Here is a 20,543-nt window from a genome sequence, read left to right on the forward strand (position 1 = left end):
GGACCCAATTTGTAAATTAAATTAGTGAGGGATCAAATGCGAAATTGGACCTAAAGTGGAGGGCCAAAAGTGTAATTTTGTCTATATAAAATGGTTTACATTAAATTTCAACAAGCCAAAACAATATTTAAAGTTCAATTAATTAAACTCAAAAAATTTCATTTAATTAAGTATTAAAATATTGCTAACAAAGTTCTTCATGTCAACATCATTTTCTTTTGCCTTTGTTTTTTCTTTGATAAATGAATGTCATTTTCTTCTTTTATTAAATTTACTAACGAAAGTTTCACGGAGTTAATAAATGAGGTTAAAAGTAATGCCAAAAAGAGAAGGGTAGCGAGTGTAATAAAAACAAATCACAAGGGTGGTCAATGTAATTAACTCTTTCCAAAAATATCATTTCCAAGGAAATACGATTTCGTTGTCCATTTGTACAACAAAATCAACATTTTCATTTTAGTAAATAGGGGTGAAAAAAAAATAAAACAATGAAAATATGATTCTTTTATACAAGTGAACAATGAAATTATGTTTTTGTTGTTTACTAGAGGGATGAAAAAAAAATTAAACAAGAAAAACATGATTTTATTATACATTGAGGAGTGATGTGAGGAGTGACATAAGCGTGTTGGATCTGGACGATGAGGGGTGGTGTAGGCATGCTGGAATTAGACAAAGGAAAGGGGTGGCGCATAATAGTGATGGAGGATAGGGGGTGAGAAGTTCAAAGGAAAGAGAAATAGGGTGCAAGGAAGGGGAGGATGGTAGGTTCCTCATTTTGCAAAATTGGGTAGTAAAAATAACAATTTTGGTAGTGAGAATAGTAAATCCCTAAGTTCTGTCCCAATTAGCCTAGTTTTATTTTCACGGGCATTTGGTATTGGGCAAGTTTTTCGTGCCAAAATCCTAATTCCTAATAATTATGAATCTTAGGAATCATATTTCCTGTAGATAAATTTCTATGAATTGGAAAATTACTTGATATTTTTTATCATTATTTTAATTATTTATGACATTAATAAAAGTAACATTATATTTTTATTGTAGTAAGAAAAATTAAACTCAAGAAAGTAAGATTCTCATTTCTCCCATGAGAAAGTTTTCATGAAAAACTTTGTTAAAAAATATTGTGTAGAAATATTATTTTCCAGAAATCTTATTTTTTAAAAACTAAATACGAAACATGAAAAACAAATTTCTATCCCAAGATTTTCATGAAACTCTAAATTTCTCCACTACTAAATGTTGTCCTCCTTAGTTAAAACAAGTTCGGCCTGCGTTGGGTTTTACTCAAATCCTAAGGGTTATTTCCTATTGGGATTCATACTTTTTCGGGCTCTCATGCCAACACTGATGCATTTTAGTTGGGCTTTGAGTTTCTATACCTTATAGGCAAAAAAATAAAAACCACAACCAGGGCTTGAAATCTACCTTTATTAAGGTTTTTATTTTTTTTACAAAAACCTTTATTAAGATTGTTGTACAAAGGAAAACAGTCAATGTTATTTTTAACCCTAGTAAAATTTTTGAATTTATTGTCTCTAATTTTTAAAATAATAGTTTTAGTTTATATATTATTTAAAATATCTAAATTTTAATTTTGTATATATGCAAAAACATTAATTCTAGAGATTAAAAATTTATATATTTTAAATAATATAGACATGGAAACTATCAATTAAAAGTCCGTGACAAAATAAAAAATTTAAGAACTTTATATATAACTATATATATATATATATATATATATATATATATATATATATATATATATACCCAATTAATAAAAAAAGGTAAGTAACAAAAAAAGAAAAATGCAATACAATTCATAATTGTTACATACAATTAATGGTTCATTGTATTCACACTGTGTAAAATTGCAATACGATTTATTTGGTATGAAAAAATTTATGTTTGATTTTCACACTGTGTAAAATTTCTCTTAATCCAATATAAAAAAAAATGAACCAAGAAGGTTAAACCAGGGAACCGAATTCAAACTCCTTCGAATGCACACTAAAAATTATAATTTATTTTATTTTAAAAAATATAGAGATTGGAACTATTAATTAAAATCTGCGACAAAAACCAAAATGTAAGATTTTATTTTCCATATAATTAAAAAGGCAAGTAACAAAAAAAGAAGAAAAAAAAGGTAATAGTTGATACTTGACTACTTGTAATAATGAATAAACAAGGTTAAACTGGGAAACCAAATTCAACCTCCATTAAGTACACACTGAAAATTATAATTTTTATTTTAATTATTAATTATTAATATCATTACCAAAGCAGAGAAAAATATAGTAGTATTATTATTTTGGAGAAGAAAGGAAACAAAAGTGATACGTGGGTAGGAAGCAAGATATTGGTTACGTGACAACAGAAAGTTTATTGTGGGGTTCCGCAAGCAGCGGTACACGCGCTCTCAAGGCGCGTGGGAAGAGGTTGACGTCAACGCGCTTTTGGGTTTGCCCTAACGCAAGGGAGGGCATGACGGAAGAGCTCTCTCTCTCTTGTTCTTATCCATCGCATTGAAAAGCAGCACCATCACCACCCCCACCTCTTACCCCTTCTTTCATAAATATGCGTCTCTGCAACAACATGTTCACCACCACCTCCTTGTTCTTCACATCATCCTCATCATCTTCTTCAATCAGTTGACTCTTCGTTCCTCCCTCTATTCTTTCGGTGCGTTCTTTCTTCTCTTCTCTTTCTTTTTTATTCTTTTTCCTCAGATCTGCGTTTTGCGTTTCGCCTCTCGTCGTTTTGTTGATTTTTTTTTTGTTTGTTTTGGATCTCAGGATGGAGCCCATGGACATCGTTGGGAAGGCCAAGGAAGACGCTTCTCTTCCTAAAGGTATGTGTATTCCTCTTTTTTTTTTTCAGATTTGTGATTTTTCCAATGTTAAATTAAAGAATAAATTGGGGAATTTTGATAAACAGTTTTTATTTATTTATAAAGTTGGTATTTCTTGCAGCGACAATGACGAAAATTATTAAAGAGATGTTGCCCCCGGACGTGCGTGTCGCCAGAGATGCACAGGATTTATTGATCGAGTGTTGTGTCGGTAAGGGTTCCAACGCCCTTTTTTGTTTGTTTTTGTTTTTTATTTTAATTGTTGACTGAAATTCTGTCAGTTTCAGTGTTTTTTCCCCTTTTTTGTGTTCTTTGTTTAATTTTTCTTTTATTTGCCTTTTTTTTTTAAGTTTAGTTTTCTGTTTTTGTTTTCCCCTGTACTGAATGTGCCGGTGTGTAATAATCTCAGTGCCTCTTTGTTATAATTTGACAAATGAAAGGGAAGGCTTAACTAGATGGTATAGATTGTGCTGTAAATGATGTGGAATGGAAAGTTAATAATATATTTTTTGGTAAATTCTTTTTGATTTTTTTTGTTTTTATATTTAAACTTGTGGTTATTGTAAATGAGATTTTGTTTGTGTATCACTATGGTATGTATGTGCACTAAATGAGATTTGGTTGGTGCATCTATCATTGTAGAGTTTATAAACCTTGTCTCGTCAGAGTCCAATGAAGTCTGTAACAAAGAAGAAAGAAGGACGATTGCACCGGAGCACGTGTTAAAGGCTTTAGGGGTATTTCTCAAATTGTTGAACTGTTGTATTGCTAAAGTTTTCATGCAGATCCGTTCCAATTTATGTTTGATTAATTATGTAATCTCTTCTTTGAAGTGCTGCTTTTTGTTTTGTATTTTGAATTTTAATTTCTATCTTGTAAGTTTTTATGTGAGCTTGCTTTCTATTTGTGAAGTGCCTGTTATTCTTGAAATTTTTTTTTTTTGTGTTGCATTGTAGTTTGATAGCCAATGGTAGCGCAGTAGCAGGTTATATTAGTCGTGACTTTTTTAGTTTTGGGAATTTTAGATAGTGGGTATATTTTGTAGCTGTTGGAGGAAGCACATAATTATACAATTTTATAGGTTTGGTATGTAGGTTTACAATGTTTGTAGCACAATACTATTTTATCTTGGGCAGTGGTTCAATTTTCTAGTAAGCCATTGGATAAAAAAGATTCTTGATGTTATGGAATATGCTTTTGAAAAGATTTAGAATAAATATTTATTAATAGTAACAATTCCATCTTTCTTATCCCTATAGACCCTGATGTGCAAAAGGTATTTATGCTGTATACTTAAAATTGAAACCATCTGGATTTCACTCCCTTCTATCTGCACTGAGATAATCAGATTTGGCTTTGAAATGAATTTCTCCTAGTGTTTTCTCATTAGCCTAGCCTTTCCTTGGTTGCTTACTGTTTATCTTGTCCATCCTAAATGCTGTCCTGTGCTTTCCGCTTCCCAGGCATTGAAATGTGTTAACTCATTGGTAGAGTCTCTAATTCTGAAGCCAAAATTATTGATTATAGCAATGTGTATCTTTGTCAAAGTATGTTGTATTTTATTTTTGTTGCATGTAAGATTGTAATTGGAATCTCATAAATAAAATTTTGTTTTTCAAATGATTTATTTCCAATTCCCAAGTGTTCCAAACCAAAGCATTATATTGTTTTCTATTGTCATGCTTATAAATATTCATGAAAATGATTTTTTCAAGATGGGCAAATTGTATGCTTTCAAGTGTATGGGGTTGGTTATTGATTTGCATATGTTTCTATCAGGTTCTTGGATTTGGCGAGTACATTGAGGAAGTTTATGCAGCATATGAACAACACAAGTTGGAAACAATGGTGATTGTTTATGTTAATGACCAATGTGCATGATATGTATTACAACTTAGCAGCAGAATTGTTTTTGTCTTGTATTCATCCCTTAATTGTTTATTGGGTGATCAATTTTATAAGAATCCATGAAAACTTTTAAAAGTGCCCTTGGACCATTTTTGAGCTTTTATCTGATCAACCATACTAGTGGAGCTACCAGCCTGTCTAAAGGTCATCTGTCATAGGGGAGCACCTGCAGGGTTCCATGATGATCCTCTAAAGAGACCCACCCAAGTTGGTTATGGTTCTCTTATAATCATGCTGGTAGCCTGTTGGTGTGACCCATGAAATGTAAATATGGTATACCATAGGTGTATGTGTTGGGGAGATCTTAATGGGATGATAACTTGATTTTACTCCTCTCCTCTACTTTATAGGGTGCTTTGGGAGCATGGCCTCTGTGGTTTGGTTGTGCCAGTCTGAGCTTCTATATAATTTGTAGAGGGACCCATTAAAATGGGTATTCTGTAGGCAAAAGCACTGGAAAGACCCTAATGGGCTGATAACCTGACTATGGTCCCCTCCTCTGTTTCCATTAAGTGTTTTAAATATTATGTTTGAGAGCTCAGCCTATAAATTTTCATGCTGGTGAAATTGAAATTACCTATGATTTATGAATCTCCACTTATGTGTATGGTCCATTCTATCCTTGTGGAGTGGTTAAGTATTCCATTAAACTTTGAAGTAAATTACTGATTGTTCTGTGATTGTGGTTTGTGATAAATGATGTAAGAAGTTGTGGTCCAGGCAAATTGATAATCCATCTGGCTATTGAGTTCTTGGTATATGTTCTTGAATTTTTTGTGCCAATGCTCATTGTGACCACTGAGCACACCATGAGCTGTGAGGCAGGAGGGACATGTATTATTGATCAATTAGACCGGAAAAGTGAATTTTGAATCATTAAATTACTATTGTTGTTTATAGATTGACTTTGTTAAAGAATTATCTTCTGACTTTTTTTTTTCTTTTTTAACCTTCCAGCAAGATTCTTTAAAAGGTGCAAAGTGGAGCAACAGAGCTGAGATGACTGAGGAAGAAGCATTGGCTGAACAGCAAAGGATGTTTGCAGAGGCACGTGCAAGAATGAATGGAGGAGCCATTCAATCCAAGGAGCCAGAGGCTGACCAAAGTTTAGAGAGCTAACTTTATAGGACACTTTTATTTTCTTTTGAAGCATAGGCAAGCAGCATCTCTTACTCTTCCCTATGCGTTGTTAATTTAGCTCGATTTTGCACATACCCCCATTCACTAGTTTGCTGGCCTACGTGAATGTACTCGCCATTTGTGTTCTTTTAGTAATCCATATTTGTAAGTTAATGTAATTATTGGAGTTCATCTAAACCCTCGTCTATTTAGAATTTTACATGTAGATTATTTCATTTACCTGTTGTATCTCCCACACCAACAACAGCTATTGCCTTGATTTTGACAATAGTTGCTATATTAGAATGTAACAATCTATTATATTCTGTTATATAGAAAGTCGTGAAGGTTTTACAACAGCAATTATGGTTCTATAATAACAACTTATCATCCATATCCTAATTTATGATGCCTTTTCGAGTATTGGTGCCAAAGAAAATCTCAAATTTGTGTCGATCTGATACACCTATTCAATTAAACGAATTTTATCGAATGACTCTGTAGTTAGAATCTCTAATCATGATCAGTAGTTTATTCAAACAGTTAAGCGTGCTTTGTTACATTCTCGTACATTAACAAAAATGAGAAATTTTAAAAAACTCTTGTTTAATTCTCGTACATTACCAACAAAAGTGAGAAATTTTAAAACAACTCTGATAAACGTGGGAAATGTTAAAATCAACTCTTCAAATAGTTGGAGACATATCCTTGCCTAGCCCTGACAATCGAAATTCTCTGTAAATGATGTACTGATGTCTGTTTCAAAAAAAATTCTAATTTGAAACTTAACTTCTTATCACTCAAATTCTTAGGGAAATGCTTGGGGCATCAATATTTTGTCGGTCCACTCAGTAATTTTTTAAAATATAAAAAATATTCATTTTTGGCTACAAATAACAGATCAGGTTTTTTTATTTCTGCAGTGTTTTTTTTTCCCGTAAAATTGAACTCCCTTTTTGAATGCTTTTTGTCACCGGTGGTGTACGTGCGTTATTTACGATTATACGGTGAAGTTCGATGATTTTTCGTTGCTAGAGAAGAAGAGGTGTGTATTTTTGTTTTCAACATACGGATTGGCAACCTGTATGATTCATACGGATTAACAATCTGTATGAACCTTCATACTAGGCATGGCACCCACGCGGGGCGGGGGCGGGGAGTACTCTCCCCATCCCCGAACCTTACCCTACTCCCCATCCCAGTTCCCGCTCCCTTGGTGGGGATATTTTTTGCCTCGTTCCCCCTGCTTCTTGCGGGACCTGCGGGAACCTTGTTTTACATTAAAAAATATAAAAAAATATAATTTTTTTGTTTTATCTCAATTTTTCAACAATAATAAATTTAAGGTTTAATTCTAAGTTTAAAACATGACTAAAAATATCAAAATAAATCAATAATAATAGTAATAAAATCGCACAAGCATAAAAGCATCCAAGAAATATTCAAGTACACATTAATGTTACAGTATTAGACAATAAAAACAATAAAACTAGCATAACATTACAAGTTTTCATACAATAAATTAACATCATCATACTGAATCAAGTCTTCATACTTCCATCCAAGTGCAATGAAACATCTTCAACATCAAACCTACACAATGAAACATGTAAATATGTGTTTAGAAAGTATAAAAAAGTCATGAATTAATATAATAAAATTTTCATACCGTTGTCGTTGTCTGCATCGTCAACTATTGAGCAAATTCCATCTTTGATTTTAAGGAACCTAATGACACAATTAAACAATCATTAAAATAAATTAATTGCTTAGAAGAAAAATTTACTAGTAAAATTAAATTTATTACCTTCAATCTCATTACGCAACCAATCTTGAGAGCACATCAATGCCTCAACAATGTCTTCATTTAATTTACTACGATGTGGAGTTAGAAACTGTCCACCAATGCTAAATGCAGACTCTGAAGCAACCGTTGAGATATGAATAGCTAGAAAGTCTTTAGCAATCCTATGCAAAGTAGGATACTTGACTCCAATGTTTTTCCAATATCCCAAAATGTCAAAGTTACTAATATTTGATTGATTAAACAATACATATTCCTCCAAGTATAAATCCAATTCAAATTTAACACAATCACCAGAAGAAGTTTCTTAAACATATTTTAAAAAGTCAGAACTCCAATGTTTTCTTGAAGATGATGATTGTTGAAGAGTTTTTAGTATTGATTGCTTTTGACCCCTCACTGTTCGAAGCTTACAGGTTCTAATGTGGTTGTGCAAATGCTTCGTACTTGATCTTGTATCACCACCAAGTTTCTTTTCACAATATTTACATATAGCTTTCCATTTTCCCTCTATTTTCTTTCTTTTGAAGTGGGTCCAAGCAGTGGAAGTTAATCCTCTTTTATTTAGACTTCTTTCAACATCTTCAACTTCTTCTATATTTGGAGAATTTTCTGCTTCTTCCACTGGATTGCTTTGTGCGTCATTAGCAACTTGTTGTGTTTCTAATGGAGCAATACTATTAATGGATTGATCAATAGGCGTACCCATTTTCTGTACAACAAACAAGTAACAAAATTTACAAATATGAGTCATGTAAAATTGTAAATGCACAAATCTGACTCTTATTGCTAGATTACAAATTTTAAACTCAATGAATCAACCAAACCAAAACATCACAATAAGCTAGCAGCATAACTAAGAGTTGAAAATACAACAGAAATAAATAAATAAAACAGAGGAAGAACATGCAATAGAGGAAAAACAATTCGAAGTTGCGAAACCCAGAAATGCATGGTGCAACTCGAAGAAGAAAAAGGTGCAACGAAGGCTTCCACGAGTTCATGGCTGAAACAAATAGTGAAGAAGGAATGGTGAAACGAACGGTGAAAAAGCGAAGAGGGTGAAGATAGTGTGAAACGGTGAAGAAGTGAAGAAGGAACGAAGGTGAAGAAGTGAAGAAGGAACAAAGGTGAAGAAGGAAGTCAAGGAGCGAAGTCTAAATGTTTGATGCGGCGTTTTAGGGTTTGGGTAATGTTTGTGTCTTTGTGACTTGTGAGATATTACTTATATATATGATAATTTTATTTTGTATTTTTTTTACTAGTAAAATAATATATTAACCCTTATATTTATGTTATATATATTATAAGTTATGAGGGTATATAAGTAAAATTCTATATACGCTGGGATACGAGGACCCTGCGGGGCGGGGAGCATAGTCCTCATCCCCGTCCCTGAATTAGCTGCGGGGGGTTTTTTATCCCCATTCTCGTCCCCGCAGGGAATTTTTCCTTGACCGCAGGGCCCCGAATGGGGCAGTACTCGCGAGGATCCCTGAGTTGTAGGGAGAATTGCCATGCCAACTTCATACAGATTGTCAATCCGTATGTTTTGATTTTTTAAAAAAATTATAACTTATTTAGAATTTTTTTATGCGTTTAATTTATTTACAAAATTTGATAATTAAACAAATTGAATATTTAATTGAATGTTGTATTTAGATGTTTATTACAATAATTGATAGTTAAACAAATTTGGTATTTAATTGAATGATGTATTTAGATGTTTATTACAACAATTAATAATTAAAAAAAGTTGATATTTAATTGAATGGTGTATTTAGATGTTTATTATAGTGATTGAAAATTAAAAAATATGAAATTTAATTGAATGATGTATTTAGATGTTTATTACGACAAATGATAATTAAAAAAATTTGATATTTAATTGAATGATGTATTTAGATGTTTATTACAGTGATTTAAAATTAAATAAATATGAAATTTAATTGAATGATGTGTTTAGATGTTTATTACAACAAATGACAATTAAACAAATTTGATATCTAATTGAATGATGTATTTATTAGAATATATATGATATTTATTAGTCATTTGTTTAATTATAATATTATTTTTTATTTTTTTATAATTGAGTATATTAATGAAAATATGTAGTGAAAATGTATTCTGTGGATATATGATGTACAATACATTTTTTTTTAATTTTGTATAGTTATATTTGTGTCGATAACAAATGAGGTGATTGTATAACTTTTTTAGTTGTTTTTTTGTTTATCATTGAATTTGTTAAATGTTTTATTGAGATGGATGAAGAATAGTGAATGTATGATACTATCATGTCTGAAGAAGTTGATATGAATGTTGAAAATGAGGAAGATGCTAGCGTGAAAGTAGAACACGTTGATTGCTTTAATGCCTTTAATACTTCTTAAGTATTTGTCTAATTTTTTGTTGGTACAGTAACTATATTACATAAATGTCCATTGATCTCAGACCTTCTTTGAATTGTGTTATAGTTGTTTCCTACTTGTGATGAAGTTTTACATTGAGCTCGATCGGTGACTCATGAAATTGGATTTGTTGTCGTGATAATGAGGTCGGACACAAATACTGGTGTTAGAGGAAAGACCTCATTTATGTTAATAGCTTGCGAAAGGAGTGGTGAGTATAGGCCTAAGAAGAAGGATTTGGTTAGAACATGCACTGACAATAAAAAATGTGGATGTCCGTTTAAGTTGCATCTGAAGCCAATTTTGGAAGGATAAGGATGGATGGTGAAGTTAATTTGTGGGACTCACAATCATGAAATGACAAAGTCATTTGTTGGACATCCATATGTGAGTCGACTAACTAAAGATGAGAAGATTGTTGTTGCTGATATGACGAAGTTCATGGTGAAGCCAAGAAATATTCTTTTGATGTTGAAGGAGCACAATGCCAGTAGTTATACAACAATCAAACAAATTTATAATGCCAAAAATGCTTATCGTTCTTTCATAAGAGGGAGTAACTTCGAAATGTAACAACTCATGATGTTGCTTGACCGAGATCAATATATTCACTGACATAGGCTGAAGGATGAAAATGTTGTACGTGACTTGTTCTGGAGTCATCCTGATGTAGTAAAATTAACCAATTCTTGTAATTTGTTTTTTTATTGACAATACGTACAAAAAAATAGGTACTAACTGACATTGCTTGATATTATTGGTGTTACACCAACAAGAATGACATTCTCTGCTGCTTTTGCTTATTTGGATAGAGAACATTTTAATAATGTTGTTTAGGCTCTACAACGGTTTCCGAATCTTTTCATGAAAGTTGATGCATTCCTTGGGGTTATTGTTACCGACAGAGATTTGGCTTTGATGAATGCAATGGAAACTGTATTCCCGGATGCTACGAACATGTTGTGTCGGTTTCAAATTGACAAGAATGTGAAGGCAAAGTGCAAAACCCTGGTGGGTTAAAAAAATGTATAGGATTATGTGATGGAGGCTTGGGGGAGTTTGGTTGACTGTCTGGGTAAGAGTTATTTTGATGAGTACCTTAAGAACTTTGAAATGGCTTGCTCTTGTGGCCTATGTTTGTCGATTATGTGTGCCAAACATGGGTGATTCCACATAAAGAACTATTTGTACAAAAAATCTACTTGTACATCTTTTGAGACAAGTACATACGTCGTTGGACATGTGTTTAAAGTTACCTTGTACAAAAAACTACTTGGCATGGTATCAAGGTACACTTTAAATGAAATTGCTGCTGAGTGTGAGTATGTAGCTTATACAGGCAAAAACCCTTCACGCTGTGGATGTGTCATGAGGACTACCCATGGTCTTCCATGTGCATGTGAGTTGTCTAAATATGTTGTTGGCTCCATACCACTAGAGACAATCCATATTTTTTGGCGTAGGCTCAGTTTTTCAGATCAAGGATTATGTGAGGTTGAGGTGACCATAATTGGGGAGATGAAAACCATATCGAAACGATTTGAGCAGCTCGATGTTTGTGGCAAAGTACATTTGAAGATAAAGCTTTGGGAAATTACTTATCTTGATTTGAACTATATGGGTCTTCCTCTAGAAAAGGTGAAGACCAAAACGTGATCCGTCTTATTGGGAGTATGTTGGTGCGTTACACTCTGTGCAAAATAGTAATTCTTCAGTGAAACGTAGTGCATCATCAATTGAGCAACCAATACAGAGACAAAATATTTCAATGTTGGATGAATTTCATCCATGCATCTAGGATTCTATTGAAAACATTATTGATGTCAAAACGGATGGTAACTGTTGTTATCATGCAATAGTTGCCTTATTGGGTATGGGTGAAGATTCATGGTCATTGGTGCGCAACCATCTGCATAAAGAACTCACAAGCTAGTCGAAAGAGTATATCAACTTGCTTGGTGACATAGAGAGATTTGAGGAATTAAAGCGTTCCCTACTTGTTGACGGATTATTTATGGTGCGTACGTTTATTGTTATGTCACTTTTTCTTAAAATAACATTTAGGTAACCTCTATTTGTTGTCTGTTACATGTAGGTTTCCATAGACAAGTTGATGAATATTATGGATATGGGATATGTCATTGCTTTACGATACAACGTGATTGTTGTTTCTCTTTCACGACAACAAAGCATAACATTTTTTCCTCTTTGAAGTCAACTGCCACCAGATTTTTATGTGCATCACGTAATATGCATTGGTCATGTGCGAGGGAATCATTTTGTTCAGGTAATTGCATAATTATTATGTTAGTATAAATGCTGACAATGTTGTTGGTTATCTTACATTGAACCCGTTTGTGGTTATGTAACAGACTTTTTTACAAGACCATTGTCCTTTACCATCATTGGCGTTGTTGTGGAATACACATTACCATTATCAGGCAAAGTAGTGACCCACCCCATACATAGGTAGAATGCAACGTTACACAAATTTGTCAAGGCTAAAAACCGAATTTGTTGACTTAGGTGAAGAATGAACATAAAATATGTTATTTCCAAAATAATAATTTTTTTTGACATTTTGTTATACTATGCATGTTATTTCCACTAATTGTGTTGCTTTGTTAAGATAACTTAAAAAGTTAGGACATAAATAAGTACTTTGAAAATAACAAACATACGGTTTCATTAGCTAATGGACACCAATTTAAACATTACATTAACTTAAAAGAGAGTTGAAACAAACAAAAAATGCGTCAAAAACTATAATTAAATAATACTAATTTTTCACTGAATCATGTTGCAACCGAGACATGTTGTCTTCCATTTTGGTTACCGGTTTACTAAAAACAGCTAAAATTTCTATTAGGAAAAATTGTTTCCAATAGTTAGACTGTACTAAAACCTTCAATACGTCATTGTCAGTTTTCAGCTCAATAATTTAAAATTTGATAACTTTTTCTGAATACTCAGAATGAACTACTTGTCGAAAAAACAATCGTCTTACCGTTTGTGATTCATGAATACCATAAGAGGGAATCCATTGAGGTGCAACTTGCTTGATCACATCCTTGAGTCCGTCGATGCTACATCCCGAAGGAATGCCACATATTTTTGGATTTTTTCCTGTGAACGAGTAACCCACAAAGTCGCTTTGGCGTGACATGTTTCACCTCCCATTGTAATATAGGAGGGCATCATGAGTAGGAGTCGTAGTGGCTTGAAGTAAGTTTAATATACCATCCGGTGTTCTACCAATGATACATAATAACTCAATCGGGCCAACACACAAGTATTGATAATTACGCATTAACATTGTGTTAACATCATCATCATTTTTCAATTGCATAGATTGAAAGGCAAATTGGTTACCTACATCTGCGAATAAATGTTGGTAGTAAATTTCATCCAAATATTGATCATTGCTCTTTAGTGTTTCAAAACTACAATCATTAGGTACTCGCATGGGTATTAGAGTGGAACTTTGGAAATAAACACCATATTCATTGCGAATAATTGATCCATTTGGAAAAATAAAAGCTAATCTAGAGTTAACAATGGTCTGATTACTTGTTTCTCCCAAAAATGTCAAAGTTTCGAGACTACAATTTGGTTTCTAAAGGTAGATTGGGTGAAAATATGTGATTGTTGAGAGTGTTTTTGTGGTATTTATAGATGTTGTTCATTTAAACTTAAATAACTGAGTAGACAATTGAATGTCAGTTTTGTTGGTGCAGTATTTTTTTTAAAAAATAAACGCGTGCCACTTCCTATGTGTTGTCAAGTACAACAATGTTGTTTCATACTTTAATGTTGCATCAGACATGCATTGTTACTATCAGAACTAAAATAACTGAGTAGTCATTTCTATGTCAGTATGTAGGTATAGTATTGATTTTTTTAAACAGACGCATGCAATTCACAATGTGTTGTCAAGTTTGAAAATGATTTATGATGCTAAAATGTTACAAAAAACATACAATCATAATTTGTTAAGGATGAATTAATTTATTCCTCAAATCAACATTAACGACTAATTAACGATAAATGGATAACAAAAATTTGTATAAAATAATTAATCACGTGTTCGTAAGTAACATACCAAATTTATAAATTAACCAAAATGTCAATGTCAATAAATAAATGTACCAAATAAAAAAATTATCCACAAAATTAAAAATAGCATATATAAGGCAAAAAAAAACTTCCATGATCGTCCATACGCCGCCCAAGCCTCGATCTGTGACCTCTAGTTAGTTGGCCAATGTAGCTTCTGGCGATGCTCAAACATTCTTCAACAATAGTATAGGCTTCTATTCCTTCGGTGAAGATCGTGAAAAAAACAAACATAAAAATTGTTAGTAATAAAATAAAAAAACTAAAAAACAAACATAAAATACAAAAAATATATTACCACTGCATATCGAGAATGATGCACATCAACGTCTGGTTCATCAGGTGTCACTGCCGCCACCGGTTGCTAATGCACATCTGGTTCAACAAATATGTCATATTGCCGAATCGGCGAAACTCTAAGAGGATCCCCTGGCTGTGTCGGAGTCATAAACAAATGTGAAATCATGTAGAACTACTCCATGTAATTTAACGAACACTGGTCAAACACTACACAAATTTGTCCCACAGGTGCAATATAGTCACCAAACTACATCCATCTAGCATCCATTTCTTCAACAGAAGTCTAAGGCACAACAGGATGTGGTAGAATGGTCTGGATGTACCCAAACTGTTGTACAACCTTCTCTGGTTGGTGAATGAGTGTCAAGGGGCCTCATATGAGATGGTTGGAAAACAAGAAGATGACCTCAAATTCTCTAAATGAATGATGGTCACCATATGAAATCCAACACACAACATCAGGGGTCAGTCTATTCAGACGCCTATGATATGTCGACACGGGTAACGCCTTGCTCGAGGTCCATCGACATGCACGCGGTCTCTGCTGGTCATAATCCTCAATAGCTATTGCGAAATCAACAGATGAGAAATGCCAGTAGATCCAACACTACAAATATTTTGTAAACATATTCATTAAAATAAGAGACAACATATAATAACCAACGCTAATGAAAAATGTTTTATTAACATGTCAACTAACCTGTAACAGAGTGTGACATATCCTGCAAGCTACCTCGCTGTGCTCTTTGACGCCTTATTTAAATTATCATACATATACACAAGTGCAGTAGCGCCCTAAGTGTAAGTCTCACTCTGCGTCAAGTCACGTAGTGCATCCAAGAATACCACGTGCACGTGTGTGACACTCTTGTTAGCAAAGAGTATGCATCCAAGCAGATACAACAAATACGCTCACGCTGCTATGATCCAGTTACATGCGTCAATTTTTGTCTGATACACATCTCACAGACAGGATAGTCGAACATAAGAGCCATGACATTGAATCGTCTCAGCTCTTGCCTCTACAATGCTGACCTTGAGTAATTCAACCAACATATAGACAACATCGTCGACATGAAGCTGCTCGAAGCTATGGAATGCCCCTATGATCAGCAAATGCAGCAACAACGCCACATCATCCAAGGTGATAGTCGCCTCTCCTATGAGCAAATGGAAACTACTAGTTTTCTTATGTCAGCATTCCACGAAAGCAGACATAAGTCCTTGATCGCCCATATCTAGGGAACATGCGATCAAAGGACATAGTCCGCTGACAACCACAAGGCCTTCAATCTCTGGAGCAGGCCTACCGAACTTAGCCATCTTCTACGTGCTTTATGTTTTTTAAGATTTATATACCTCTCCATTCCAAATTCTCAAAGCAACGTGATTTTCAAAATCTCTCAAAATTGATGTGTCATGGGGTCCACCTAGAAAACCTTCAACATCAATAACACCTTCAACATGTGGTTGTTGTTGCTCTTCATTTAATTCCTCTACGATCGTACGAGGATCCTCAACAATACGCGCCTCTTGTCGCTGCCTACGGGCAGATGCGGTAGGCCTTCGCCGCTGGGACATCATTATCATCGTCACTAGTCTTTCTCCTCCCTAGGGCTTTTCCTATTGCTTGGCATAAAGCCTGTTCGAGACCTCTAGTTCTAACCACTATATGCATAATATTTTCATTTTTCTAACAATTTTAAAATATTTTAAATTTTGGTTTCAATCATTTTTTAAAACTAATAAGTTTAATATCTTTTAAAAATTGGTTTCAATATTTTTTTTAAAATTAACAATTTTAATATATTTTAAATTTTGGTTTCAATAATTTTTTAAAACTAACTAACAATATTTAAATTATTTTAACTTTTGGTTTCAATATTTTTTTAAAACTAAAAAATTTAATATCTTTTTAATATTGGTTTGAATATTTTTTTTAAAACTAACAAATTTAATATATTTTAAAATTTGGTTTCAGTCATTTTTTTTAAAACTAACAATTTTAATATATTTTAAATTTTGGTTTCAACAATTTTTTAAAACTAACTAACAATTTTAAAATATTTTAAATTTTGATTTCAATCATTTTTTAAAACTAACAAATTTAATATCACTTTTAAATATTTGTTTCAATATTTTTTAAAACTAACAAATTTATATTATTTTAAATTTTGGTTTCAATATTTTTTATAACTAAAAAATTTAATATCTTTTAATATTTCTTTGAATATTTTTTTAAAACTAACAAATTTAATATATTTTAAATTTTGGTTTCAACAATTTTTTAAAATTAACTAACAATTTTAAATTTTGATTTCAATCATTTTTTAAAACTGACAAATTTAATATCACTTTCAAATATTTGTTTCATTATTTTTTAAAACTAACAAATTTATATTATTTTAAATTTTGGTTTCAATATTTTTTATAAGTAACAAATGTAATATCTTTTTAATATTGCTTTGAATATTTTTTTAAAACTAACAATTTTAATATGTTTTAAATTTTGGTTTCAACAAGTTTTTAAAACTAACTAAAAATTTTAAAATATTTTAAATTTTGGTTTCAATAATTTTTTAAAACTAAAAAATTTATTATCATTTTTAAATATTTTTTGCAATATTTTTTAAGACTAAAAAAGTTAAATTATTTTAAATTTTAGTTTCAATATTTTTATAACTAAAAAATTTAATATCTTTTAAATATTGGTTTCAATATTTTTTTAAAATTTAAAAAAATTTAATATGACAGCATTGTTATTTCCAAATTCATTTATATTTATTATATTTTTGTTTCCAATCTAATTACTAAACTATTTTTTGTATTGTTTTTATACCGTATAAAATAATATCACCAAATCAATACTTATAAAATTGCTAAAACTATGCCCAATATACAAAAAAAAAAAACAAATTAAAAAATAAATCATAGAAATAAATTTAGAATTATAAAAAAGTCTTACCGATTAGCAATTCGTATGACCCATACATATTGTTGATCCGTATGATTCATACGGATTGTCAATTCATATAATCCATACGGATTGTTGATCCGTATGGCATTTTGTTCAGCAAAAATGTAATTTTCTTGTTACCATCGACGACAACCAACAATCAAAACACAATGATTCATACAAAATAATGTACAAACAAATCGAAAATGATAAAGAGAGTAACTTACCTTGAAGGAGAACAAAAATGCGTCAATGAACGAAGAAGAAGAAGCTTGCTGCGTGAATGGAAGCAAGAAAGAACATGGAACGAGGAAGAAGCTAGGAAGAAGAAGAACCAAAGAAGAAGGAGTGGCAACGAAGGAAGAAGAAAAACAAGGAAGAAGAAGCAACAAGAAAGGAGCAATATCAGAAGTGACTTATACGTACGAGTTACTTTTTTTATTTTTTATAAAGAAAAGGTAAATGACATTTTAGTCTTTTCACCTTGATTGTTGGATGTCCCAACAAAACTACTTGAGTGTCCAATTCTTATGTGCTTCCCTCGAACCATCTTATGCCTCATCCGTTTCAAATTCTAAGACCGGCCCGTATCCACTAAAACAAGTTTGTTTCATTAATCAACACTTTGAGTAGAGGATTTATATCCTTTTTACCCATGATGCCTCTTTCTTTTTAATAAGGAACTCCTGTATGATGATTTTGGGTTATAAATTACATAGTTTCATGTGAACAAATATAAGAGCAATAGGATAGAGTACTTTTTTGTGGGGGGCCAAATGGGGAGGTGTCAGTTCGAGGTAGGTTTAATGTTGTGTCTGGAGCCAACATGAGCCACGAGATTTCAGTAACTCTCTCAACCGATGTCTGATGTCACCACCGTGAACCGTTTGCACTACAAGACATGGGAATGATGCAGAAGGGGAGAGTGGCATGTCGAGATTCAACAACACTACAACAGTGATAGATTCATGGCTTTGGGGTTTGTCTGTTTTTGGCTTTATTTTTTATCCTTTTCTACCGTTTTAGCCTTTGGAGGGGGGTCCCTCAAGTCAAAAGAGTTTAGTCAAGCAAGCACGATCCCCTCCCTGCCCCACAAGAAAGTGAAATTACAAACACGTTGTCTCCTCAGATTCCTTTCTTCTTTTTTTTCCACTTGTAATTGCACAATATCCCATGATTTCCCACATCCACTGGTGGGGACTGCTTTGTTTGTTTTTTCTTTTGTCAGGATTCTCTTCATTTCACTCACACTATATAGTAGAGTCTTCTAACATGGGTTTATATAAGTGATACTGATTAGTGTTTTTAATTAAGGATTGTCTTTTATGTAAGAAATAAATCGTATTGAAAAAAAAAATATTTATCTTGTTTGCAGGCCCCACAAATGAAAATAACTTGTACTTATAGCATGTTTTAAAAAAAAAAACGAGAGGCCTTGAGTTACAAAGAACAACAATTTAAATTAAATTTAAGGCCTCAGTCTCTCACATATCCATCACCAGGAATAAAAAAGAAGAAGAAACTAGATTCTCTCATTCTCTCATTCTCTGTCTCTCTCTGTCTTCTCTTTTGGTTTTATCTTTCTCAGATGAACAAAGTCACAGCTAGAAGCTCTCAAGAAATGTCTTCCAAGAGGCACCACTTTCATTGGACAAATAAGGTTGGGACTGAGGATGGCGAAGTTCCCACTTCAGAATCATTCTCAACACTCATCAAAGAGGAGAAAAAACATGAAGACAAGGTTTCTATTGTTGCTGCTGCTGCCGAGGCAACAAAAGCACCAGCATCTCATGTAACAAGGAAGAAGAAGCTGCAAGCAGTGGCAGTCTCAAGAATCCGGTCTGTGCTCACCGTGTTCAACAACAACAGCAACAACAACCGATCCTCGAACTCATCTTTAGGCCTCGGCTCGCGCGTGGTCGGAACCTTATTCGGCTATCGACGAGGGCACGTGCACTTTGCATTCCAGAAGGACCCCACTTCCCAGCCAGCCTTCCTCATAGAGCTGGCTACGCCAATAAGTGTTCTTGTTCGCGAGATGGCGTCCGGGTTGGTCAGAATTGCCCTTGAATGTGACAAGGAGAAAGAAACAGAGAAGAAACATGTGAGGCTGCTTGAAGAGCCTCTGTGGAGGACTTACTGCAATGGCAAGAAGTGTGGCTTTGCCACCAGAAGAGAGTGTGGACCAAAGGATTGGGATGTTCTCAAAGCAGTTGAACCAATTTCAATGGGTGCTGGTGTTTTGCCAGGAAATAATAGTAATAATAATAATAATAGTGGAGCTGAAGCAGTAGGGTCAGAGGGTGAAATCATGTACATGAGGGCAAAGTTTGAGAGAATTGTTGGGTCCAGAGACTCTGAAGCTTTCTACATGATGAATCCTGATAGCAATGGTGCTCCTGAACTCAGTGTTTACTTGCTTAGAGTCTAGCAACCTTGCAAGCTTGCAAGATCTCTGTTTATTATACTTAATTTTCCTCTTTGTTTTGGGTTATTGGTATACTACTTGCTTAGCTCTTCAATCATGAACATGGTTGATCTAGTCTTCTCCAGATTTTTCTTTTTTTCATGTAGTATATTAAGTGGGTTTACTTTTTTTTTTGTTAGAATAGGTGAGTAGGCTAAGTAAGGAAGACGGGGGGAGATAGTGGGTAACCAATACTTTACAGCATTGTGGTGTGTGGGGGGTGGGTCATGAAAGGTGTATATGTGTAATTTTTTTTCCCTTTCCAATCCTTTTAATTAATGATATGAGGGATGGAGGTTAATGCAAGTCATCATTGTCTTGGCATTTTTAGTTGGTTGAAATAGCTTTTGATCATTTCATCATGTCATCTTATTGTGAAATTGCCCTCTTCGCCGTTATGTACTAATTGCTTGTCGATTAATCAATTAATTCCCTATAATTGAAGTGCTGCCACAGCTTATGAATATATTTTCTGGTTCAGGTGATCATCCACTTAAGTGGATATATCACTCTTCTAATTTTTAAAGGACACACACAAAAGAAGAAAAAAAAATTGTGTTCACATCTTATGTCCCTATTATTAGGGTTTAATATGTTTT

General features: G+C 33.1%; 2 protein-coding genes across 3 annotated transcripts; both read left to right on the forward strand.

Moving 5' to 3' along the window:
- Positions 1 to 2,524: 2,524 nt before the first annotated feature.
- DR1 (class 2 transcription repressor NC2 beta 2) lies at positions 2,525 to 6,250 on the forward strand. Of its 2 annotated transcripts, NM_001248749.3 has the most exons (6): positions 2,525 to 2,691; positions 2,805 to 2,860; positions 2,982 to 3,071; positions 3,503 to 3,597; positions 4,640 to 4,708; positions 5,726 to 6,250. In NM_001248749.3, exons 2-6 carry the CDS (start codon positions 2,806 to 2,808, stop codon positions 5,885 to 5,887), a joined length of 471 nt encoding a protein of 156 aa, NP_001235678.1. In that variant the 5' UTR covers positions 2,525 to 2,691; position 2,805; the 3' UTR covers positions 5,888 to 6,250. The 2 variants fall into 2 exon arrangements, with proteins under 2 accessions (NP_001235678.1, NP_001350891.1); NM_001363962.1 differs by lacking the exon at positions 4,640 to 4,708.
- A 12,346-nt stretch (positions 6,251 to 18,596) lies between these two features.
- LOC100792218 (protein MIZU-KUSSEI 1) lies at positions 18,597 to 20,306 on the forward strand. The gene has a single exon (XM_006581982.4). It carries the CDS (start codon positions 19,066 to 19,068, stop codon positions 19,906 to 19,908), a length of 843 nt encoding a protein of 280 aa, XP_006582045.1. The 5' UTR covers positions 18,597 to 19,065; the 3' UTR covers positions 19,909 to 20,306.
- The last annotated feature ends 237 nt before the right edge of the window (positions 20,307 to 20,543 follow it).

The sequence above is a fragment of the Glycine max genome, chromosome 6, assembly GCF_000004515.6.
Source record: "Glycine max cultivar Williams 82 chromosome 6, Glycine_max_v4.0, whole genome shotgun sequence".
NCBI classification, from domain to species: Eukaryota; Viridiplantae; Streptophyta; class Magnoliopsida; order Fabales; family Fabaceae; genus Glycine; species Glycine max.